This window comes from Rhinatrema bivittatum, chromosome 3 (assembly GCF_901001135.1).
Source record: "Rhinatrema bivittatum chromosome 3, aRhiBiv1.1, whole genome shotgun sequence".
NCBI classification, from domain to species: domain Eukaryota; kingdom Metazoa; phylum Chordata; class Amphibia; order Gymnophiona; family Rhinatrematidae; genus Rhinatrema; species Rhinatrema bivittatum.
Window position 1 is genome coordinate 236,562,822 of NC_042617.1, and position 26,083 is coordinate 236,588,904.

The 26,083-nt window shown below is 40.5% G+C and overlaps 1 protein-coding gene across 5 annotated transcripts in view; it reads right to left on the reverse strand.

Moving 5' to 3' along the window:
• LOC115087300 (two pore calcium channel protein 1-like) overlaps positions 1-26,083 on the reverse strand; it is a 225,122-nt gene that overhangs the window by 12,448 nt on the left and 186,591 nt on the right. For 4 of the 5 annotated variants that reach the window (XM_029594324.1, XM_029594326.1, XM_029594323.1 and 1 more), the window contains 4 exons: positions 25,660-25,729; positions 24,963-25,182; positions 8,714-8,804; positions 1,520-1,633 (listed from right to left, as the gene is read on the reverse strand). In XM_029594324.1, coding sequence (XP_029450184.1) covers positions 1,520-1,633; positions 8,714-8,804; positions 24,963-25,182; positions 25,660-25,729 — 495 coding nt within the window. The other variant, XM_029594327.1, reaches the window with a different exon arrangement.

The following is a 26,083-nucleotide window of genomic DNA, read 5'->3' on the forward strand; positions in this document are numbered from 1 at the left end:
AAAGTTGGGGCTGTAAGGGTTTTTGGGTTTTTTTGGGGGGGGGGGGGGGGGGGGTAATATTTGATTCATTGTTTCACACAAATGAAACAATGACACATTCATGAACAAAACTCGTGGGGGAAAAAACTCCTAAAAACAAAACGAAAAACAAAACAAAATCTTTTTGCCTGCACATCTCTATTAAGGGATACATGATGGTAACCTCTGGCTTTGGCTCATAATCTCAGTGATCTGTCATCAGAAAACAGTAACATATTCTGCGATTAAACAGCAAGTTTCTATATTGAAAACTACAGTCAAACAGATAACAGCTTATAAAATTGCTAGCATTTTCTCCTGTTTGTTTTTCTTTAAATGTACAAATTGCCATCCAATCTGATTCAGTTTTCACTGGGAACAGTAAAAGAATGCTAATGATGAAATAATCCCAATTAGTGAAAACAATACCACAAAATATCAACCACTATCCAAAACTTAATATAAATATGTAGAAACGATAGTGTTTATACTAATTTAAATATTACAAACAAAATATTTAGTTTGAATATAATCCCATTAAAAAACCAAATTAATAGCACTTCCAGAATTTTGCCAGATAAGTATTACCATTTTGATATTTCATTAGCATTTTTGAAAAGCTATTTGCAGCCAGTGCAGTAGCTTTCTATATGAGTTTTGTTTCTGAGAATAATGTTTCGTTTTAACAGCTTCCTTTAATAACTGTTTTGTTATTTTACCAGCGTTTGGAATGCCAGGTTTGCATCCCTTGAGAAAAGCCCTTTCTGGGCGAAACAGAGGACCTTTGTAGGGGTTTATAATTAAAATAGACAACATTGACATTTACATGAAGTTGCAATTACAATTATAGCTGGACTGTTATTAATAAAATATAGTGGATATCTTGCACCATGCTGACAGAAAATGTGTGTCATTGTAAAGACAGAATATGGATTGATACATCAAAATACTGGATTATGCACTAAAATATATTTTGCATTTAAACATTTCTAATTTGTTTCTATATGATTTCAGCTATAAATGAAGACTAAAGGTGTTAAATATTTTTTCTATTATTCATGTTAATTTGATAAGCACAAACTGAAGTGACACCTCATATGGTTTTGTTTATATTATTTATTGCACACAAGCTGGGTTTTGAATGTTTTTGGTTCAAGATAATTACAAAGAATAAAAAGCAGCCAGTGCTACTGGAATTAATTATTGGAATGCTTGAGCCTTTTTCACTCTTAAATCATTTATGTTTCTTTTTTTTTTTAAGTGGGATAAATTTAACAAAATATTTTATCTGATATTTAAATTAGTACAACCCCTTATCCTTTCTCACATATTTGTAATAATCCCATTTAAATAAAAATTTTAGATTTGGCACCCTTCTTCATTTTGGGCCAGAGCTTGCAGCTATGCTGAAATACTGATGCCAACAAACAAAAACCACAACCATTTGCAAAATATTACAATTCAGATGCCCTTATTTATATTGTGCCACTTCTTTACTTACTCCTGGATTCCCATTCCAAGCTCCTGGATTTTCTTTTCAATGGCAGTTTCAACGTCACTTCTTTCTAGTGAATACTCCACAAAGAAAGCCTCCAAAATAAATGCTACAAAAATGCTGTAGAAATTATAAAACAGTTAGTCATACAAACACCTTAAAGATCTCCTGATTATATTTTTCTATTTGTCCTCTTCCATATAAAGCCTCTTTATTCTTTCCTTCCGGTTATGCACTTACCTGATCGACCACATTCATGAAAAACATTATGTTTTACCAAGCAAAAACAAAATATTTCACTCACTACTCAATGCTAATGATATGGACAGTGACGAACACTCTTCCATAGTCAGAGAGGTATCTACTGCTTCTGTATTCAGGGTACCTGCAATAGTGAGGTAGGACTGTGGTGCATGTTGATCCATGGGCCCACATATCAATGTGGAAACCGACGGAGAAAACCACTATGTTTTCCCTTGTTCTTTTCCTCCCCTCCCCTTCTTTCTGAAAAAAGAAAACTTGCATAAGGGGCATGCCCCTTTGGAGCGTGGCTTAGGTTCACTGGTAGTGGCGCACTGCAACACACTGCTTTTTTAGGCCTCCCCCCCCCCCCTGTTGTTGATGGACCCAGTGATTGGGTGTCCTAGTTGTTGCCTGCAGTGGTCAGCTTTTGGGAAGATCTCCAGGTACCAAGCAGAAAAAGCTGTCCCCTCTCTTCCACTCATTGCCAGTTAGTTTTGAGGGCCCCCCCATGTTTATGGACCCAGTGGTGGGGTGTCACAATTGTTGCCTGCAGTGATCAGCTCTCGGGAAAATCTCAGAGGTCCTGGGCAAAAGGTAGAGGACTATTCCCAAGAGAGAGCATTTCCACCTTCAGATGGAGTGTCAATCATGCTCTCATTGATTTACATATTGTTCTCCTCTCAACGATCAACAGTGAGATCTCTTCTAATCATGCTGAGAAACATGGCAGCAGCCATTCATATGGTTCCACTAACTCACATGCATATTTGATTCCTTCAACGGATCCTGTTCCCAAATGGGAATCACTCACTCAGCCCCTCTCCAGAGTTGTCCAAATTTCCCAGAACATGGCTCAGAAGCTCAGGTGGTTGGCTACAGGCTCATGTACTTCAAGTGGGTGCAACCTCTTCGTTAGCTTCCTTATTGAATAATATTAACAACGGACACCTCAACAAAGGAGTGAGGAGCTCATGCTGGCTCTGAAGAGTCAATATCAAATCATTCTGTTCGAGTTGTAAGCAATAAGCAATGCATTGTTGTATTTACACACCTTCTTGAGGGCAAGAGCATTCTGATTCAGACCAATAACCAGGTGGCCATGTCTTATGTCAACAAGTTGGGGGAACAGGTTCATGGCCCCTAAGCTGGAAACGCTCAAGTTTTGGTTTTGGGCAGACATGAATCAGGCACTACTGCAAGTCTCCTATCTCCCATGGGAACTCCAACATACTCACGGATTGGCTCAGCAGAATATTCCATCTGTATGAATGGTTTCTGCAACAATCTGTAGTGGGAACATTTTTCAAGTCATGGGGTCAACCATCAGTGGACCTGTTTGCCTCACAGAAGAGCAAGGTAAATCAATTTTGCTAAATACTTCCAAGCAAGGTAAGGCTAGCTAAGGATGCTTTCCTCCTCATTTAACAAACCTCATGTATGCTTTTTCTACCGATTTCAAAAATCATGCAAAAACTTCTTCAGGATCTTGCTCAACTGATCCTCATAGCTCCAGCCTGGCCTAGACAAGCATGGTATGCATATCTTATCCAACTTTCCAGCAGTCCTTCCATTCCAATGGGAACAGATCAAATGTTAACAACTCAAGAGAAAGGAACTCTTATTATTCCAACCTTGCTACCCTCAACATGGCCTGGATGTTGAACGCTCAGTGATTGCAGATCTTGAACTAATTACAGAGACTGTCAATATATTAGTCTCATCTAGAAAGCTATGAATTAGATAGGGATATGCCTTCAAGTGAAATAGATATTCTAAGTAGCGTCTGTAGAATGCATTTGACCTTTTCTCATGCCAGCCTCAGTATCTACTACAGTATGTTCTTCACCTCTTGGACTCAGATCTTGCCACTTCTTCAGAATGAGTGCACCTCAGCGCCATAGCATCATAACATACTATGGTGGACTGTAAACCCATATCCACTCATATCTAGACTCATGAAGGGACTATTGTACCTCAAAACTCTAGTGCAAAAAGCTCCCATACTATGGGATCTCAGTGTGGTTCTTTCCCAGTTAATAAAGCCATCATTTGAGCCTCTGGAATTAGCTTCACAAAAATGTTTTACTTGCAATATGATTTTTCTAGTTGCAGTCACTTCTACTAGACAACCTAGCGAACTCAAGGCTCTTATTCACTACAACTCACAGACTCTGTTAAAAGCTCATCAAGTGAGAACTATGGCCTCAGTTGTTCACCTTCATGAAGTGGCCCATTGAGGATATCTGCAAAGCTGCAACTTGGTCTTCAGTTCATACCAGCATGTCCCATTACTATCTTGATAACCTCTCAAAGACTGACAGTAAATTTGGACAGACAGTTTTGCAGAATCTGTTCCTACTGTAGTTCATTCTTCATGATGGAGACCCAGTTGCTTACTATTTATTTAATGTATTTATAATCCGCCCCTCTATAAATGCTCCACTGCAATCCTCAACTTGGGACTCCCCAACGACAGAAAAAAGCAAGTTTGCTTACTATAAACTGTGTTTTCTGTAGATAGTACGATGAATTAGCCATAGAATATCCACTCACTTCCCTCAAAAGTTGACTACATAGCTAAGCTCTGGTGCTGACTGAGGAGGCTCAAGAGGCAATGCCCATGCAGGAATTCCCATACATGCTAAGTAGATCTCAAAGCTTTACTGTCTTGGAGAGATGAGTCCTTTTAATGCCACTGGATGATGTCACCCATATGTAATGGATAATTCATCCTGCTATCTGCAGAAAACACAATTTACAGTAAGCAAACTTACTTTAATATATTATGAAGGCAGTTTTAAAGAGATTTACTCAGGTAGATCAGCTTGTCAGAAAATTACTTGTCTACAGCATACATTCTTTAGCTGGGTTAAAAAGAGGCATTCCCAGAGACAGATGTAAAAAAAACAGCATGTGTACATTCAAGTTTTAAATGTATGTATGCTATTTTATGTAACAGGTAAGAGTATGCAAACCTTTAGAGTAAGTGTGTACTTTATGTAGGGTCAGTGCATCCCAACAGACGAAGTAGGCAGTCACTTAGGGTGCCAGCCATTAGGGGGTGGCAAAGAGCAGCCATGTGGGGCCTCGAGAGAAGCAGAGACTCGGCGGGTGTGAACAGTGCATCTATTTGTGTGTGTGTGTGTGTGTGTGTGAGTGAGAAGGATGTGGTGTGTATGAGAGAGCAATTGTGTTAGTGAGAGAGAGGGAGGGAGCCTATGTAAGGGGTGTGTGTGTGTGAATGAGACAAGGAGCCTAAGTGTGTGTGTGTGAGTGAATGCAGTCTAGGTCGGGGTCAGAACTTCCGGGGGAAGGGAAGGGGTGCAAGTGCAAGGCAGAAGGTTCACCTAGGGTGCCTAATACCCTTGCACCAGCCCTGACTTTATGCTAGCTAATTTTCAAAGAGAAGTGACTGGTGGCTTCTCTCTAAAACTGGCTGTAAAGTATGCATGTTAAAAGTGCATGCATACTTTGCAGCTGGGCTGACTATTGACAATTGCTCCCTACACATACATGGTCATGTGCAGAGTTATTTGGAGGAGTGTTGGGGGGGAGAGGAGGGTCTCAATAAAGCTGTCATCCTGTGCCTGACAGTTCTCTGTAGGATTGCTTTCAGTGCTCCTTTGACTAGTCACTGGCTTTCATAACAAAACCAATTGTTGAGCTCTACCCCCTACCCTTACAAGCCTGCAAGGATTTCTTCAGCTGCAATCCTAGACCAAGCTAACACAAAGAGCAAAATAACTAAACCAAGAATTAATCCCAAGTCAGGGCAAATATCACAATATATAAAAGGCAAAGAACATCTTTCTTTCCAGCAACATTTCCGTATCTGATCTCATGGTCATGTGAAGGATTAGACAAGGACATTGAGATGGAAAATGTAGCAATTGGGTAAACAGCAGCAATAAATCCAGTGGCCGATATAAGTTTTTGGCACCCCCCCCCCCCCCCCCCCCCAGGTACTGTTGCAGTGATCCAAAATGATCCCCTTTTTGTTCCCCTAGCTCCTCCACCCCAAGCTGATCTCCTTCTCATTCCCCCAGTGATATCTCTCTCTCTCAGGCTCTCCTTTTCCCCCACCACATAATAATAATAATCCCCCAATCATTCCCTTTTCTTTCCCTTACCACCCCGCCACCCTATGGTCCTCTTCTCATCTCCAGTTAATACCTCTGTCACTGCAGCTGATCCTGGCCAGAGGAGGAGGAGAAGAGCAATGGCAGTAACAGGACAGGAAGGGAGGGGCTGGGTTAGGGAGAAGAGCAATGGCAGTAACAGGACAGGAAGGGAGGGGCTGGGTTAGGGAGAAGAGCAGTTTTGCCTGCTCTGCTTTGTCCTTTCAAGTCTCAGCCCTCCTCTTCTGTTCTCTGCATGCTGGCCTGAGAGGAGGGGATGCAGAGAGCTGTTTCCTGCTCAGTGAAATTCTGCACAGCTAGAAGGCAGCAATTCTGTAGGCCTGAATATAAGTTAGTCAGTCATGCCTCATACTCTGAACTACTGTTTCGTGACAAGAATGTGAAATACCTAGAATAAGAAAACTGTGGCACAGTCAAGAATATTTATCAAGTTGTCATTAATTTCTTCTTACAACCGTAGTAGCCAACTGAGAGAGCATATGAAATACTCTAATATTAAACAATGTAATAATATTCAGTAATGAGGGTGTCACAGTAGATAGGAGGCACATCCAAAGTTGCCATCCATGCACTGTAACTCCATGGTAATGTGAGCGAGGGTCAGGTCTGAGTAATTCCATCCCCAAAACAAATAAAATAATTTCTAATGCCTATCCCAGGCCACCCTGTCAAGTTCACAGCTTGTACACAACTTCTCATCTCATTAAAACCAAGAGCATCTTAGCCTTAATAGAGACGGCAAAACTAGTGAAAATAGTGTGATTGCTTTGTGGAACAAGCATCCCAGAAATCTCCAAGGAAGATAGCAAAATCTCTGCACTCTGTCCTATATATTTCCTATTTGTTCTGGTTACTGAAATAAATGTATATTTTATTTAGCTACTTATTTGGATTTGGAGCATTTTTAGTCTTTTTGCTCAGTTCTCTCATGGATCTATGCTTATTTTTAGGCATTCTTCTACAAAGTAATAAAGAACACCTCATGCATATACCCTCTCTGTTCATCCATCTATAACCCTGTATTCCTGTTAAAACCACAAGCATTCACATTGCTGTGATTGTGAAGCATTAATGAGAATGCCTTTTAGGAATGCTCTGTCCATCCATCTGTCTGTGACCCAATCTTTCTGCCAATACCACAGTTATTTACAGTGTTCTGGTCTGAAGAATACAACAGCAGTAGTGCTGCAATCACATCCTGAAGTTTCAGAATGAAGGGTGCTGCAGGTCAAGTGAAGGGAATCTGGAAAGTTACCACTACAGGAGATTGGGATTTGAAGTGTTGGACTGAACAGACTACTGCTGGGACCCCATGGGAGCTGAAAAGCTACGCCAAAGTTATAGCAAACAGGGACCATACAGCAGGGAATGAGACATTCCATGCTAGAGGGGAAGTGCTACTGGAACAGGGCTGCAGAAAAGAATGCTGTGAGTACAGACATTTATTTTATTTAAAATGTTTTCTTTACCACACCCTCCAATAGATCGGGGTGGCTAACAGCTATACATTCATAAAATCATGTAACGGCAAGAGCATGGATATAAAACAAATGAAACTGAAAGCAATGTAAAACAGTGAATCAAAATAACAAAATAATATACTCACAACTAATTAATAGCTATGGGAATCTTGAGAGGAATAGGCTGGAGGGAATGCCACTCCCATAATTATACTTTGTTTTTGTTCAGTTTTTGAACAAAGCATTTGCAATGCCACTTCCTCTTTGTTGTTTAGCCAATAAAAATTCTCATTCCACAAGGTTATAAAGTAGGAAAACCAAATAATTTCCTGATGGTGTCCTTTAAACATACATTTTTTTCCCCAAAACATCTAAAAAGCCATAGCTGTGAAAGAACTAGTTCAGGCAAGAGCTTTGTGGTTTGACATGGAAAGGCAGCTGGTGCTGGGTGTGAACCAGATAGGGGATCTTCCATATTCATCTATCCAAGATGGTGGATAACTAAGGAGGGAGTTGACAAAAAACTATCCTCTTAAGGAGTGAAATTCAATAAGCAGTTATGCTCCAGCACTGGCAGCTGGGATGTATCCTCAACAGTATGGACAGAGATAAAAGTGGCTGGGTGGTCTTTTTCTGCCATTGTTTACTATGTATGCATGTTACTAGGAAGGAATTGCTTTTTATCCTGTGGAAAAGAAGTTCATAGTAAGATTAATTTGAGCAAATGTGCGATTATCATTACTTTAACAAACCAACGATTTGTCACACCCCAGTTCTCTAAAACCAGCCTCCAATATCTCCCCATACACCATAAAGAGGACATTTTTTAAAGATATGTATGGGGGTAACTTAACTAGTGGTTTAAATATGTAAACTGGCAGCCTGAAAATGGTTGGCCTTCACTGCAGCTAGAACTACACATGCTGAACATTTAGCCACATTGAGAAGAGGCATTTCTGGGGGTATGTTTAGGCTGGGAAGGGAAATAATTTGCACAGATTACATTTTCAAAGCTATGCATGTTACAGTGTTCTCAATGAAAAAAACCCCCAAAAACCAACATACAGAAATAGTAGGAGCAAATTTACCAGGAAGACATTTCAAACCAGAAGTATGTGTGCACTTTCGCTTTGAAAATTAGTACGGAGACTGCAAATTAAAAATATCCGCTTTCTCGCAATACAGACATTTTTTACATTTTCCCCCAAATGACCAAAGTGGCCTAAGAAATAGACACAAGATTATCACTAATTTAAAATGGCATGCATTTGAAGGATTTCTGTCAGTCTTCCTGAAGGAAAGTGTTATACTGTGATTGCCAGTTACGGGTAATAGAAATGCTGAGGAGCTGAACTTACTTAATGATCATGATGACAATCACAACATGAAAGGCAATGAAGTAGAGCTTTGCCGCCTCATGGGTAACCTGTGCAAATCCACTGGCCAAGAGTAGGAAGTTAAGGAAGAAACACAAAAGATGGTAATACCTGTGTGATTTATGGTAACATTATATATATTAAATGATAAAGAGGTTGGTGGCACCTTATAAACTAACGTATTTGAGGCATGAGCTTTTGAGGATACTCACAAAACTGACTAATATTGCACAGGATAATAATATATTCTACATAATATGGATGGACTATATACATTGGTCAAGTGTACTTCTTGGTCTACTGCATAATTGGCCAAATCAAAGGAATACCTATGTTGGTTTTACTTGACTGGTGTCTTAAGGGTATTGAAAGATGGTCCTCTGCAATTCAATTTTGCTTAATACCTTATGAAATACAGGGAGACTAATTACCAATACCTACCATGTTAAAATCATTCCATGTTAATTTGGTATACTTTGCTTCCTCTGAACACAAGCTGAACTTTGCTGTGATAATGATTTTTTTTTTTAAACTGGTGAACTCTGCTGCCTCCTTGCAATATATTTAGATCCCAATAAAAAAAACAACAAAAAAAAAACAAACCATTGTAAGTGTACCTTTGATTTGGCCTATTATGGAGTAAACAGAGAATAATACTTTCCCAATGCAAACTTCATCCAATCTGACATAGGAAGGGTAATTTTTAAAGACATTTCCACTGGTAAAACTGAGCTTTTAATAAAATCACCCATCCAATATTTGAGCAAATGTATATGTGTTTGCGAGCAAGAGCACCAGGATTGAATGGAGGCATTCCACTGGTTGTGCTGTTGGGAGGAATTTGGACTTTACATGCTTTTGAAATATGTTTAATAAGAGGGTAACTTTTGAATACTATGCATAGTAGTATAGTCTGCGCATTCTTGTTACACACAGACTACCACTAGGCTGGAGTAAAGTCCCCTAGTACACTCAACTTATACACAGGAAGTTGCACCTGCTTCTAGCAGTGCATAACTTCTGTGGGTATGGAAAATCCCCAAACTTCATCCCAGAATGCCTACCACACATGCTTTACATGTCTACCGGTTAGGACTATCTCCAAAGAGTCACTTATATGCATAAAATCTGGCAAATCTCATACCAATGAAATCCCTGTTTGCATGAAATGCCCTGCATAGAACAGTTATGATCCATTCTGTGACATCTAATCCATTATAACATTATGCTATTTCAGTTTTAAGCAGGCTGAGATCCAGGGAAAGCAGGGTTCAAACCCTGCTTTTCCCACTCACCCTCCTTTGTGACCTTGGGCAAGTTACTCTATTCTCCATTGCCTCACATACCAACTTAGACTGCAAGCCCTCTAGGGCTGGGACAGATCTGAAAAGGTGAGCAAATAAATCCAAGTCTGAATTAAGTGCATTAAGCAAACAAATCATTAGCTATTTTCTTTTTAGGGAAAATTTTTTTTAGTGGACAGAGAAGTCAATTACTTCTTTTAAATATCCAAAAGTTGCCTTATAAGCACTGAGCCCAGACCTATTTTAATACAGTCATTTACATACATAACTCAGTTTTATATGTGTAAATAGCTTTGAAAATTCACCCCATAATGTCCAACAGGATTGTCTTAATTCAAACTGACAATGAAATGGCCATGTTTTATAGCAATAAATATGGGTGAACGGGTTCTCTTCCTCTAGGTTTAGAGATCATCAGGATTTGGAAATAGGCAATTGTTCATGCTTCCATCCTGCAAGACAATTCCTTATCAGGAAAGAAGAATGCAATAGTGGACAGACTCAGCTGCGACCTGGACCCTCACAAGTAGCAATTCTGGAAATAGGCTCGTTTGCCACCAGTTTCAACAATATTCAAGCATTCTGCTCCAGAAGAAACCCTCAATGCACACCAGCGCTGGATGCCTACTCTGTTGCCACTGAAGGAGGAACAGGGAATAATGATGCTAATAGTTCCCTTCTGGCCCAAACATGTCTGGTTTCCTCTCCTCTTTCTATTGTCAATAAGGGAATCAACTCAGCTGAAGCCTTTTTCCATCTGTGTATCACAAAGTCAAGGCACTTTGCTTCATCCCAGGGCTGAGACTAGGGAGCGCATTTGGGGTGGGGTGGAAGGGGGCTGCCTCTTGTGACATCAGCAGCAGGTCTGCTTTTACCTGTAGGCATAAACACACAAGGTTCTGCCCCAGTGACTCTTCGGCAAGTGCCCTGATTCTCAGGCAGCAGAAACCAGCACACTGCTTTCCGCTCCAGTTCCCTTCCCTCCCAGGAAGCATGAAAGGCACACAGTGAGCAGTCAAGGTGAGTATGGAGCAGACAGAGCATAGTGCAAAGTTGAGAAGAGTTATCTGCTCCCTAATCCAGCCTCTCCTCTCCTTCTCCCCTTTGCAGTGAACAGGAACCTAGAGGGAGAGGGGGGCACAGAGGATGAAGCTGAAGTGGATAGCACAACAAAGAAGAACTGAGATTTTATCTTTATCTTTCTATTTCTAATTTGTGATCCCTTTATTCCTTATTTAGCGAGGGCCTGTGTTCTCTACATATGACAGAGGTAAAATATTCTGCTAGTAAGTAGCTTCTGTGTGAGGTGAAGGAGTCCGGGTGAGAGAACCTTCGTTTTGTATTTCCTGCTTATTCTCCCCTTACCAGGGGTTGGAGGAGGCCCCCTGAGCCCCGACGGAGAGGTGGAGCACAATTAATTCCTCCAATAAGAACAGGAGGCGGGACTATATATTCCTACTGACTGCGTTTCTCACTGTGAAGGAGTCCGGGTGAGAGAACCTTCGTTTTGTATTTCCTGCTTATTCTCCCCTTACCGGGGGTTGGAGGAGGCCCCCTGAGCCCAGACGGAGAGGTGGAGCACAATTAATTCCTCCAATAAGAACAGGAGGCGGGACTATATATTCCTACTGACGGCGGCGCGCAGCTGACGCCAGGCGCGCCGCCTAAGGGGCGCGCGCAGATGTGTCTGGCTTAGCCTGGCTTTGCCTGATTTGCCGGAGTTGCCAGGACTCCAAGCAATAGTAAGTTAAGATTTTCTTAAAAGATTTTTTGGTTAAACTCTCTTTACCGACTCCTTCCCCAAGAAATTCGCTACAAATTAGAATAAACAGTACAAACCTGACGGTACCTTGAAGAGTCCAGGCTTAATTTTCACTATAGATAATATGCCTCACACAAAGAGAAAGGCAAAACTGCGCCTAGTCTCTAATATTTCTTCAATGCCTGGTCAAAGACAGGTATCAGACTGACTGGAATCTTCTCAATTAACCCCCGTGGAACAGGCCGCTGTGCGGGAGGATTTTGAGCAAAATCTCCCACACCTGGCCACTGAATATCCTTAAGTCCGGGGGCACCAGACATACCATCTCCTCCTGGCTATAAGGGGTCCTCCCCCTTAGTGGAGCCAGAGGAAATTAGTAAGGTTGTAATTGGTTCTGAATCTGGACTAAACCTACAAGAAGAATTAAAAATGTGTGATCATTTGGGAGAATCTCCTCAGAAGGAAGAAGTATTGGATCTAAGTGGGGAAGGAAGATCTCAAGTGGAATTTAAAGACTCTAGTACACCAAAAATGTCTAATACTAATGATTTATTAAAATTAGATCAAGTTAATATTAAAATAAAAAAACCTAATACTGTAACTCTAGAATCCCTCTGGAATTATATGGTTAAAATTGATTCTCTTATTGTAAATTTGACAGGTGAAGTGAGACAGGTAAATATATCTTTGAAGGAGAATAGTAAAAAGATTCAAGAACAGCAAAGGAAAATTGATAATATAGATAATTGATTGAAACAAGTTGAGAATATTCAAGGGTTACAGATGAAAAGTGAGATAGTTTTTCAAAGAAAGGTTGAAATGTTGGAAAACACAATAAGGGCATTGAATTTGAGGATAACCAACTTCCCAGTTTCTGATTATCTAAGCCCAATTGACTTGTTTAAATCATATGCTATCAAAATTCTTAACATACCTGAACAAGCATCTCCTGTAGTAGTTAGAGCATTTTATGTTGGGTTAACAAAGAAAAAAGGACAAGTTGAGAAAACGCTAGTCAGAAGGAACAAGTATTGGAGCCATCAATAAATATATCAGATTTGCTACAGAAATCGCAAGATGAATTAGACATTAGTGATAGAAGTACCCTCTTAGTTCAGTTTGCTTTTATAACGGATAAAGATAACATTCTAAAGTTATTCTTTCGAAATAGAACTAAAACCTTTTTTGGTCAGAAAGTTTGGATTTTTCCAGATTTAGAAAAGAATACACAACAACGTAGGAAAAAGTTCCTGGCCTTTAAGAAAGAAATAGAGGACAGAGGAGGTTTCTTCCTCCTAAAATACCCTTGTAGGTGTATAATAAAGCTTGAGGGGAAGGATTACTCCTTCTTAGATCCAGAACAGTTAAAAAACCTTCTCGAAAATAGAACAGGTGAATAAGAAATAAGAGATCCCACTGTACTTATGATAAAGTGAGTTTAAATTCTTTGAAATTGCTCCTTTTCGTATCGAATTTCAAAAAATTTTCCTGTAGTTGGATGTTCATCTACTGATTGAGGATTAAGAAGTGTTGTTTTTTCTTTCTTCGGGATAAGTAGATAGGTTGATGTAGATGACTTGTATTTCCTTTAGCAAGATGTTTTGGTTAAAATATTCTTGTGTAGAATGTAAAAATTCATAAATTAAAAAAAAAAAAAAAAAAGTAGCTTCTGTGTAGGGATTTGTACTCAGCCTGTCTGTCTGACATTGATGCCTGGATGTCCCGCCGCCACCTTAAACTCAACATGGCCAAGACGGAGCTCCTTATCTTCCCGCCCCCCCCCCCCAACCCACCTCCCTCCTTTCTCTGTTTCTGTGGATAACATGGTTATCATCCGTGTCCCATCAGCTTGTAAGCTTGGAATCCTCTTAGACTCCTCTCTCCTTCTCTACGAATATCCAAAACACTGCTGAAACATGTCGTTTCTTTCTTTATAACACTGCAAAAATCCATCCTTTCCTTTCTGAACACACTACCAAAACCTTTATCCACTCTCTCATCTCCTCCCGCTTAGACTATTGCAACCTGCTCCTCACAGGTCTCCGGACAAGCCATCTCTTTACACTGCAATCTGTCCTAAATTCAGCTGCGCAACTTATCTTTCGCCAAAGTCGCTATGCTCACATAACCCCTCTTCTGAATTCACTGTATTGGCTCTCTATCCGCTCCCGCATATAGCTCAAGCTCCTATTACTCACATACAAATGCCTTCACTCTGCAGCACCTCACTAACTCTCCTCTCTTATCTCTCTCTCCCCCCCCCCCATGCACTCCGCTCATCGGATAAGTCACTCCCATCCACGCCCTTTTCCACTACTGCCAATTCCAGACTCCGTACATTCTACCTGGCTGCACCTTGTGCTTGGAATAGTCTTCCTGAATTAGGGTGTCATGCTCCCTCTCTTGCCATGTTTAAATCCAATCTAAAGACGCACCTTTTTGAAACCGCTTTTAAATTTTATGCTTTATTGTCTGCTTCGTCTTGACTAACTTTCTTTTATTTTAACCAAGTCTCTTGTTCTGTATGTTTGTTTTATTAGATTGTAAGCTCTGCTGAGCAGGGACTGTCTTTTTATATGTTTGTACAGCACTGCGTGTAGCTCTATAGAAATGTTTTAGTAGTAGTAGAAGTGATAGTAATAAAGCTTGTTCTGTTTTTCCACTAGAATGTGTATTGATATTTTAGGGACAAGCAGAATATTTGAGGAATTGTCTTTTCATATGAGATTGTTGCTGTTTGAGTTTTGGGAATTAGTGCTATGTTGGTATGGCAGGTTTGATATATAGGATCTGAGGAACATTTTGCAGGGTTTTGTGTTTCTTTATAAAGTGAATATTTTTGAATGTTTTTCCTATGGTGAGTAGTTCAGTCCAGCCAGCTATTTTAGAGATTACCTTCAACCAATGTAGTATGAATTTATTTTAATTGAAAATTTTAGGTATTTCTTGGAATTTTATTTTTTGGTAAGCTCCAAAAATCATAGATGACACATTCTTCAGACACAAATAATTTCTGAAATTATATATACACACACATACAGACACAAAGTCTAGTATTTTAAAAGTATGACGCACAATTACGTTACTTTACAGGATTGTTCTGGGAAGAGTTATGGTGGGGACATAATGATGAGTTTAATTAGTAAACTCTTATGGGCATAAGGGCTTGAAAATTGGGGGGAGGGTGGACAAGGCTGAAGGACTTAGGAAAGTGGCTCCCAAATCTGTCCTAGAGAACTCTCAGTTAGTTGGGATACTGCTGTGATGGTGGCTTCACAAACCTTTGTGACAGCTTTGTGGAATATTTTAATCCTCCTCTATCTTCGGGCAATCCCCTTTTTGGAATAGGTCTTGCCCTATATAAATATGGGGTAAGCATGCTGAAAGGAGGGTTCTCTTTTTGAGTAGTTGAGTGTGTGGAGCTGAGGAAGGTGGGGTGTTTTTTTTTTTTTTGGTTTTCTTTTTTTTTTTTTTTTTTTTTTTAGAGGTAGAGCTCCTGGTAGGCCTCACAGCTCACCAATTAAAGATTTTGAGGGTGGAGATTTTAATTCCATAAGTTTGGTAAACCCTTGTAGGGGGCACAGCCCCCTACAAGGGTTTACCAAACTTATGTTCCGCTTTGGACCTTGTGGATGGCTGGCGAACGCTTCACCCTCTTCATCGGGGATTCACTCACATTTCTCGAGTGTATGCCACACTATCCCACCTTGATTATCTATTGATTGATAAAGGGACATTTGCTCCCACACTGGACCCTTAATCATTTCAGACCATGCACCAGTCTGGCTCTCAACTAGATCTTCTCAGCGTTCCTGGCAATTCCCCAAATTTCTGTATAAGGATAAGCAATTATCTCAAGTAGAGATGAAGCCATATGTTTCCTTCAACTCCGCACATATGGATTCACCTGTTTTATTCTGGGAAACTGTGAAGGCAGTGTTGAGAGGGGACATTGCATTGTATATGGCCCATAAAAGCAGATCTTTAACTTTGGAAATTCTTGCTCTTGAAAAGTGGCTCTTTGCAGCTAAACGTCACTATGATGCCCATCCCACCCCCATCTCGCGGCAACAATTTTTGACCTTCAGACCATTTTAAATACCTCTTACACCAGCATGTGAAGAAAGGTCTGATGTATTATAAGAGTCATTTTTTCTTATATGGGAATAAGATGAGGCAGACTTTAGCTAATTTGATTCGGTGTGAAAAAAGGGGTGCCTTTAATAACTGCCCTACGAAATCCGGCAAGTCAATTAGTGAACTCTGGCCCCCTCGATTTGTCATGTTTTTCGAGATTTCTACCAGCAATTATACACTGTGGCTTTGGGCTCTGAGGGCGATATCCAAAGTTATCTGAAAGCAGTGGGCTTGCATGTCTGTCGGAGTCGCAATTACAAAGCCTCAATAGTCCCAATACAGCTCCAAGAGATACTGCAGGAGGTCACTGCTGCACCTCTCCTTAAGGCCCTGGGACCAGATTGTCTTCCCACTGAATTTTATAAATTGCTAGTTCAAGAAGCGTTAGTACCCTTAGCTGAAATGTTTCATGCTCTCATTGATTCGCAGTGATTCCTGTTATAGCCTAATACAGCCATGGTTACTGTTCTACCTAAAGAGGGTCGGGACCTCACATCTCCGGCAGCATATCGCCCCATCTCCCTTAACAACTTTGACACCAAGCTATTGTCCAAAATAATGGCTAATCGCTTGGGGAAGTTTCTCCCGGAACTTGTGGGGAAAGAACAAATTGGCTTTGTCCCTGGTTGGAATACAGTCACAAATATTCAGAAATTATTGGTATCCATAATCCATAGTCAACACCACTCCCTGGCTTCTCTTCTTTTAAGCTTAGACATGGAAAAAGAGTTTGATTGCTTAGAATGGAATTTTATGTTTCATGTGCTGGAAGCTTTTGGCATTTCTGTTTTTTTTCTTCAAACGCTGCATCTACTCTACCAAGAACCCCGGGCTTTTGTGCATGTTAATGGCTACAGGTCCAGTGAAATTTTGCTGGAGAGAGGCATGCACCAGGACTGCCCCCTATCACCAATGTTAATCGTTTTAGCTCTGGAACCTTTTTAATGTCAGCTTCGAATGAACCAAGCTATTAGGGGCATCCCCATTGGACAACTGATAGGCCCTATTTTTAAACTCTCCATTTTCGCGGATGATATTCTGCTACATGTCTCATAGTCACAGAAGTCCCTACCAACTCTTCTCTTAGAAGCAGAAGAATATGGATGTGTGACCAGGTTTAAATTGAACCTTGACAAACGTGAGGCCTTGCCTGTGGACCCAGCCATGCGTAGAGACTGGTTTGGGGTTTTTCCTATGAAATGAGTATCTGACTCATTCTCTTTTTTGGTCATCATGATTACTACTGATTTGGCCCTTCTTGGGAAACAATTTTTGTTTCTTGCTCTAAGCCACTCAGCGCCTGCTGGCCATGTTGAATGATTTCCCGCTTTCTCTTTCCGGCCGGGTCAGTCTTATTCAGATTCTCCTGCCTAAATGGCTCTATTTCAAACTCTACCTTTTCTTTTTATCAATCATGATTTGGCATGCTTAGATAGTCTCCTACGTAGTTTCTTCTGACGAAATAAACAGCCCCAGCTTGCCTGGATGATGATCTCATGTAAAAGGGAGGAGGGTGGTTTGGGTTTTGTGGATTTGAAAACATATAGTATAGCGTGCAGCCTCCGCCACACCGCTGACTGGTGCTGGAGTCATCCTATTTTACTCCAGTTGAGTTTGAACAAATGCTTCTTACACCGGGTCTTAGTCTCAGCTATTTCTTACATGCTTCTCCTCAAGTGGCCCCTAAATTATTGAAGCTTGGTTCATTGAACTTTCCCGTACTTCGAGTGTAGAGATATTTTTGTACAGCCCTACATCTCGGTAGTGCAGTCTCCCAATTTCTACCTCTGCTTGGGAACCCTGATTTCATACCGGGGCTTACTAAGGGCATATTTTCCAGATGAGCTACCCAAGGGTTGAAGTGGGTCGGAGGAGGGCAATGTTAAACCTTTTTCCAGTATATGAGAGGAATTTAACTTGCTCAAGATGCATATGTTTGCCTATCTGTAAGTCAGGAGTTATATTCGGTCCCTCCGAAACCCAGAATGGAACAGTGAAAGAGTACTCCTATCCAATATATTGGATATAGAGAAGCCATTCCTTCACTCTAAATCATATTATAAACTCCTGCTGAGTTTAACGCCTAAATTATACTTTGCAGGCTTACTGGGGCAGTGGCAAAACAAACTTCCCTTAGATATGAATGCTTCTCAGTATGCTTTAAACATATTTCAACGATTGTCTGTGGCCAAGATCTCTGGGAAACTCAGTATAAATTTCTTATGCGTTATTACTACTCCCAGGTGCGGGCTTCCCACCTCAAACTTACTGCCTCGCCCATCTGTGAGAAGTGCACCAAACTCCCTGGTACTCTGGGTCATAAATTTTGGGGCTGTATGAAAATTCAAGTTTTTTGGAAAGTGGTAGTTGCTTAAATCTCCTGAGTCGCTGGGATTCACCTCCCCCTGCAAACTCATGTGCTTCTTTTTGACCAACAATATGGGGTTGCTCTGTGGCAAAGACACAAAAGATTGTGGCTTCGAAAAACTGTATTATTAGCCAGGAAAACCATTCTTTATTACTGGGTGGGGGTAGATTCTCCAAACTTGACATACTGGAAATTGGAAAAACCAAATCTACCTTCTTTGTCTCAATGAGAAACTCGCAGAGCAGATTGACATATCCCGTAAATCCCAACCATTTCTGCTTAATTACTAGACTAGAAGAAGTTTGTACCCAGTTTTGAAGTAAAGAGGGTTTTTTCCATTTTTACCTCTTGCTTATGATTTTGAGAATTTTCTCACCCTTCAAGGGCAGGGTATATTGAACATTGATTCAGATCAGAGAAGAAGAGTTAATAGGAAGAGCACCATGGACAAAGAAACTCCAGTCCTAGATGTCATCTTCTTTTATTGTTAATGATTTTTTCCATTTTGGCATAGATTCTGTTTAAGTTAAAAGTAAATACAGCTAGCACAGCTGGTCTTAGGTGCTACTCACATCAAGGAAACTTTCAACCAGAACCTATTATGTTTCAAGTGAAAAAGGTTTAACATATAATGTGTACAGAGACAAGGATATAAACCTCTTTTACTGTCCTCTGCCAAGGTTACTAGACTACCTTTTCCATCTGTTTGAATCTGGCTTGAAAAATTCAGTCTGGTTCACCTTAGTGTAATTGGAACATGCCAAAACTAAGAATTAAAAAAACAACCACCCTGTATCTTTATATCCTCCTATAATTTGGTTCACCTCAAACCTCCCATAAAACCAATTGGGATCTTAATATGCTCCTTATTCATTTGATGAGACTACCTTTTTTTAAACTACTTAAAAAATAAGCAGACATCAAAAAACAGGTACAGCCAATAACAAGACCACAGTTAACATCTCTGGAGTTTAACCTAATTATCATCGCACTACATAATTCTTCAAGTCATTACTAAACCCCTTTCTCTCACATCCAAATACTTCCAATAAGATCCCCATAGTTTTTCTTACAGAAACAGCTTCTTACCTAGAGCATGAGTCATTCTTTCAATGACAGCTGTGTCATGCACTTGTTTATACCAATGAGAGATAAGCTGTTGAGGCTTCCAGTGTGTTGCAATAGTAAATCTGGCAGTGGGCATAAGATGACTGCTTAATTTACGCTGGGCTCTAGCCAATGACATATCAACCCAGAATCCAAGGCGGCACAATGATGGACTCAAGGCCCACCAGACAGCCCCAGATGTCTGCCATCTTCGCTTCCCCGTTTCCAGAAGCCCTGCATCATGGGGCACATCCACCAAACATGAAAGTGAGACTCTTCCTCTCCACACCCTCTCCAACCCAGTACAGATGACCATGCAGAGAATTACACAAAGTATAAAGGATATCTATAGGTTTTTCTCACTAGTTTGCACATTAACTCTGTTCTGCAACTGCAGATTGAACTTTTTTTTGTATTCTTTTCCATATCCCCATCCAATCTCTTTCCGTCAGGCACAACCCCAATTCAGCATTCCATTGAGCAATCAAATTCGCATTAGTCTCCTGCTCTTCACACAATGAAAGTTTATTGGGGCCTGACAGTATGAGTGCCTGCTCTACTCGAGAAGGCATCCTGCTTCCTCACAATATCCTTTCAGATTTCATCAATTGTGCCTGTTTTCTTTTATAACTTTCTCTTGTCCCCTCTTCCAGGTCAAATTCATCTTGTAGATCTTCAAAAGAGAACCACCCCAAGTGCTTTAAGACCCCCTGCTACCAACTAACCAAATCCATATGAAAAGTAGAATCAAAAGAGATGGGTTATCCCTTAACACCACCAGCAGTGCATAAGCATCTGCAATTAGCCTCAAATTCTTATACATCCCTCTCCAAACTTTCATTGTGTGCGCTATTATTGGGCAGGCTCGAGTAACTTCATACATGTAGCGAGGTGGGAGGCATACATGGCAACACTGACAAGTCCACTGTTCTTGCTATTCCCACTTCTAGACAGGCCCAAGTTTGTGTATGATCTCTGATCATCCAGACTTTCAGGCATGCTAGTCTTGAAGCCCAGTAGTACCCTAACAAATTAGGTAACAACATCCCACCCCCATTCTTGGTGCACCTTAGAGTACTTAATTTCACTCTGGGAGGTTTGTCTTGCCAGATAAACCTTGAGATATGCCCATTAAGATTACTACAAACTTTATTTTGGCAGGTCAATGGGATATGTTGAAACAGATAAGTAAGCCCGAGTAAGATATTCACTTTGAGCATCCCTATGCACCCCACTCAAGTAACCAGATGTCCTGTCCAATTTCGCAAATCCTCTATAATCTTGGTATACACTAGCATGTAGTTTGTTCTATACATGTCTGCCCATTTTTGAGGGATAAAAATATCCAAAAATATGAAGCCATCCACAGCCACCCGAAAATGCTGCACACATGCTAGCAGCATTTGCACATTGACGCCTCTCATCAAAAATAGCTCAGAGTTTTGGTAATTACCCTTGTAACCTGAAACTCTTCCATATCCCTTCAGAACTTTGGGTACTGAATTAACAATATCTGTTAAATATAGCAGTACATCATTCGCATATAAGGATATTTTGTGATTCCAGCCAAAAGGGAAAAACCTTTAATCTCATCCAGATGAATCACCTGTGCCAATACCTCAAATGCATCCTAGGGTACTGAAGGAAATAAAAAATGAAATTTCTGATATATTAGTTTAAATTTGTAACCTATCATTAAAATCATCCATTGTACCTGAAGACTGGAGGGTGGCCAATGTAACCCCAATATTTAAAAAAGGCTCCAGGGGCGATCCAGGTAACTATAGACCAGTGAGCCTGACTTCAGAGCCGGGAAAAATAGTGGAAACTATTCTCAAGATCAAAATCGTAGAGCATATAGAAAGACATGATTTAATGGAACACAGTCAACATGGATTTTCCCAAGGGAAGTCTTGCCTAACCAATCTGTTTCATTTTTTTGAAGGGGGTTAATAAACATGTGGATAAAGGTGAAACGGTAGATGTAGTGTATTTGGATTTTCAGAAGGTGTTTGGATAAGTTCCTAGAGGAGAAGTTCATAAACTGCTATTAATCAATGAGGAATAGTAGCTTGGGATCTATTTAAGGAATAGTAGCTTGGGATCTATTTGCCAGGTACTTGTGACTTGGATTGGCCACTGTTGGACATAGGATTCTGGGCTTGATGGATCCTTGGTCTGACTCAGTATGGCATATCTTATGTTCTAACCACGGAGTCCAAGAATGGTGTTAAAAGAAAAATGTACTTACCATTTGAAAATCAAAATTCATGCCAGTATTGAGAAAATTAAAAATAGCATAAGATAAATCATAATCAAAAGGCAATAGTCTCCTTGTCCATGCTAAGTCCCCTAGTTGTTCTCCCAACTACACCAGTGTCAAACTCTATAAAGCCTTACCCTTGGAGAGTAGGATAACCTCTCTCAAGTTCCAGAATGAAACAAGGGCTGAAAGCTGGCAAGACCCCTGGCTCAAAAGTAGATCTTCCAAAATAGATAATTCCAACAGTCTCTTCCAAAATTTCAAAAAACTCCACAATCTCCAACCTCTGCTGTTAACTGATGGCAAAGGAAAAAGATCCAGAACCCAATGCTACAAGATTCCAGGGGTTTGCCCTTCTAACAGGAAACTGGCTCAAATCCAAAAATCTTCTAAAACTTCAATATTCTTCCACTCTCAAAAATCTCCACTCTCTGGGATCAATCCTTGGAGACGAAAGACCAACACCACCGCAGCTCTTCAGCCTCTTGATCACTTGATGAGAGAAAAATTTATATTCCTGAGCCACATTTCAGAAAAAGGTGGGGATATAGCAGAGGGAGGACCCCTGAAATGTAAAACCCGTCAGATAACTACAGAACAAAACATTAGTGACAGGCAAAGCCTGGTCAAACTAAAAATGATAGAATGTCCACCCAGTATTTTTTTATCATCTCTTTTGACTCTAATAAATCTAGACTAGCACTCATGAAACATACAATTGCAAATTGGATCTCAGACTGTATCTCCTTTTGTTATACTGAAATAGACCTTGTTCTACAAGGCCATGCAAAAATGCACAATGTAAGAGAGCAATGGCAGTATCTATAATCCACTTTGGCCCTACTTGTACTGAAGAAATATGTAAAACCAATACATGAGTTTAGTGCATACTACATTTCTCACTATTGCCTGGATCCTGATTCTCGAAAATTTGACCAGTCACGACTAAGAAATCCTTTTAAAAACAGACACATTTTTGTTCAAATCCTTTCCCACCAAAAATATTTGTTCAGGTTGTCTTAAGGACTCTGTGGATAAGAGAATTCAAGACATCCCTTATGAAAGTCCCTACATGTGTGGATAATTCATCCTGCTTGCCCATGAAGAGGGCAAAGTTGCTTACCTATAATGCTGTTCTCAGCAGACAACAAAATAAATCAAACCTATATATCCTCACACCTCCCCCTTGGAGTTTAAACATTTTTCTTTAATAGCTCTGATCAATGGTTGAGAACCTTATAGCACATGGCTAGCTGTGAATGAGCAATATTGTTCCATCTCAGTGCCATTGGATGACATCATCCACATCTACAACTAATGTATCCTGCTATCCATGGAGAACACCAGTTGCAGGTAAGTAGTTTTGCTCTCTTGTGTACGGGTACATATACTCTTACTAGCAAAGTATAGATATTGGTAGTAAATAGGGATGTGAATCGGGCTTCGGGCGATTGAAAATATCGTCGATATTTTCAAAATCGTCAGAAATCGGGGGCTCCCCGAAACAATAGGAAAACCCCACGATATTGATTGTGGGGGTTCTCTTATCGTTTTGGGGGAGGGCGGGAAAAACAGCACACAAAAATAACCCCTAAACCCACCCTGACCCTTTAAAACTAATCCCTTTGCTTCCCCCACCCTCCCGACCCCCCCAAAAACATTTTACAGGTGGTCCAGTGGGGGTCCAGTGGGGGTCCCGGGAGCGATATCCTGCTCTGTCGGCTGCCACTAATCAAAATGGCACAGATGGCCCTTTGCCCTTACCATGTGACAGGGTATCCGTGCCATTGGCCGGCCCCTGTCACATGGTAGGAGCACTGGATGGCACTCGCCATTTTTAAACATGGCGCCGGACATCCAGTGCTCCCTCCATGTGATGGGGCCAGCCAATGGTACGGATACCCTGTCACATGGTAAGGGCAAAGGCCATGAGCACCATTTTTATTAGTGGCAGCCAATGGCCCGAGAGCGGGAGATCGCTCCCGGGATCCCTACTGGACCACCAGGTACCTGTAAAAAGTTTTTTTTTTTGGGGGGGGGGGGGGGGTCAGGAGGTTGGGGGAAGCAAAGGGATTAGTTTTAAAGGGTTGGGGTGGGTTTTTTGTTTATTGGCTCGGGCGCAGCCGATAAACAAAACCGCAATCGGGCCCGATGGAAAAAAAACCCACATGTGAATCGGAACCGTAATCCGAACCGATTCCGGTTCCGATTCACATCTCTAGTAGCAAAGTGAATCTTCTAGCATTGGGAGGTTCAAGGGGAGTTGTTAGGTTTGGTGATTGTTAGGAGGGTCCTTCCCCTAAAGAATGGGTAAGTAGTTAGGGGTGATAAAGGTGACTCAAGGAGTCACTGGGAGGAGTCTTCAGAGAAGGAACTCAAGAGAGGCAACACAGGGGCTGTGCTCTGCCCGAGCTCCAGTGAACAAAAAGACATCAGTTGCTCCTTTTTCTTGGGAAGAGTCTCTCTCTTCTGGCTGTTGGATTGTTTGGAGCTAATCCAGGAGGGTTGCTATCCCCATGACATCAGTGTTGGGAGCTTGTCCATGAGGCAGTCTTCTCCATCAAGGTATTTAAAAAGTATTTTTATGAACAGAGAGAAGAGGAATTCTTAGCTCTGAAGGGTATCTTGGGAAGAAGAATTGCTCAGGAGCCTAGGAAAGTCTGATTTTTCCTAGCTTGATTTCTTCAAAGAATATGTGAAAGTGCCTAAATTGTGTCAGATTTGTCTTGCTACTTACTGACTTAAGAAGAGCTTATTCTTAATTTTTCTACATTTTGTATCATCTGGACTTACTTTTTGCTTCTAGTAAACTCCTTTTTGTTTGAAATATAAATTTCAGTTTGCACTGTGTATTTTGTTTTTGGACTGAGAAACCATCTTGGTGGCTCTGCAGGATTTTTCCTGTCCACATTCCACAGAATCACAAGTTTCTCCCACCCTTTGTGAGCAGTCCATTGTTCTTCAGGGTGGAAAGATGGCCCCCTGAAGGGGGGGGGGGGGTTACATGTGCATCATAGACAAATTCAATGAATCAAACACTATGTCAGTTTGACTGAGAGACAATGGAAGATGACTTCTACATGATTCAATTTTCATCTAGTCATGAGAAAGCTTCTTAATATTTCTTCTTGATTCAGTTGATTACAGCAACCCAAATCTAAATGTTTCCATTTTTCAGTTCAATATAATCAAATACAGTCTATTCTAAGCATAGAAACTGTGGTGACAAATCAATCAAGAAATATTATACATTTCCATTTTATGTCCATCATTTGCACAAAAAAGGATATCATGCCATTGATTGACCACAGTTAGCTCTACTAGAACAATGAACGAGGATGCAATATGATTGAAGTTGTTCTTACAGTATTTGCTTTTAGAAAAGGCAGAGTCCTTTAACGCTGGGCTGCCACATTCTCGTGCATAGGGGGCGGTTGAATTCTCTTCAAAGAACTGGATTTTTCCTTTGAACACTTCCATTCCGATTATAGCAAACACATAGTAAACCGCCTGGAAAATAAGAAATGTTACAAGCAGCTGTCCTCTTGAAATCAGAGCTATACTGCATAAGCATGGCAGAGGCTAAGAAAGGGATAAATAAGATACTGTTTAGAATTTCTTAACTGCATGTTCTGGAAAGGTTGAGGTAAGTTGACCAAATAGTTTCAAGTTATAACATAGGCTGAGCTAGTCCAGTATAGTTTATTCTCTGAATAAAACTGGATCACAAGTTCATAGATGCAATCGAGTAAAACTGCAACTGGCTCAATCTTCCCCTTATGTCATGGACCTAGCTGGTCATGTTAGGATAAGGAGTCAAGAAGCATAGCTGAGTCTCTTCAGTCACCTGAGAATACCTGCCTTTAGACAGAAGGTGGTGAGCAAATTTGAACAATAGTTATCAACTTGGAAAGTATTCCAAAAATATAACAAATAAAGGGCATTGTAACAAACAACCAATCTTCAGGGATAAAAAAAACACCTTACCAAAATAAGTCCACCAAAGGTTAACATTGTTGGTACAACATTTATTAATGTGTTCATGATTACCCGGAACCTGCAACAAAGAGCTACATAAATATATCATGAATGGAAATGTTTACAATAAAACAATCAATATTAAATAGTTTTTCTGAATGAAAACAGCCAAATAGCCAAACTGGAATTGAGGACGAGGAGGAGAAAGAGGAACTGCTACTATTTAGGCTGTCAAAAGACATGAGTATTGACTGGGCTTTACACTGATTTCATATACTCTGATAACTGATAACAATTGAATGGACAATTAAGTACCTGATTCACAAAGCATTTTTTTCATAGACTCAAAATGGGAGAGAAGCCTTAATGAATCTGACCCTAAGTTAATAGGTAGACATGAAAATAGTTTCTCCCACCAGCAGATGACACTATA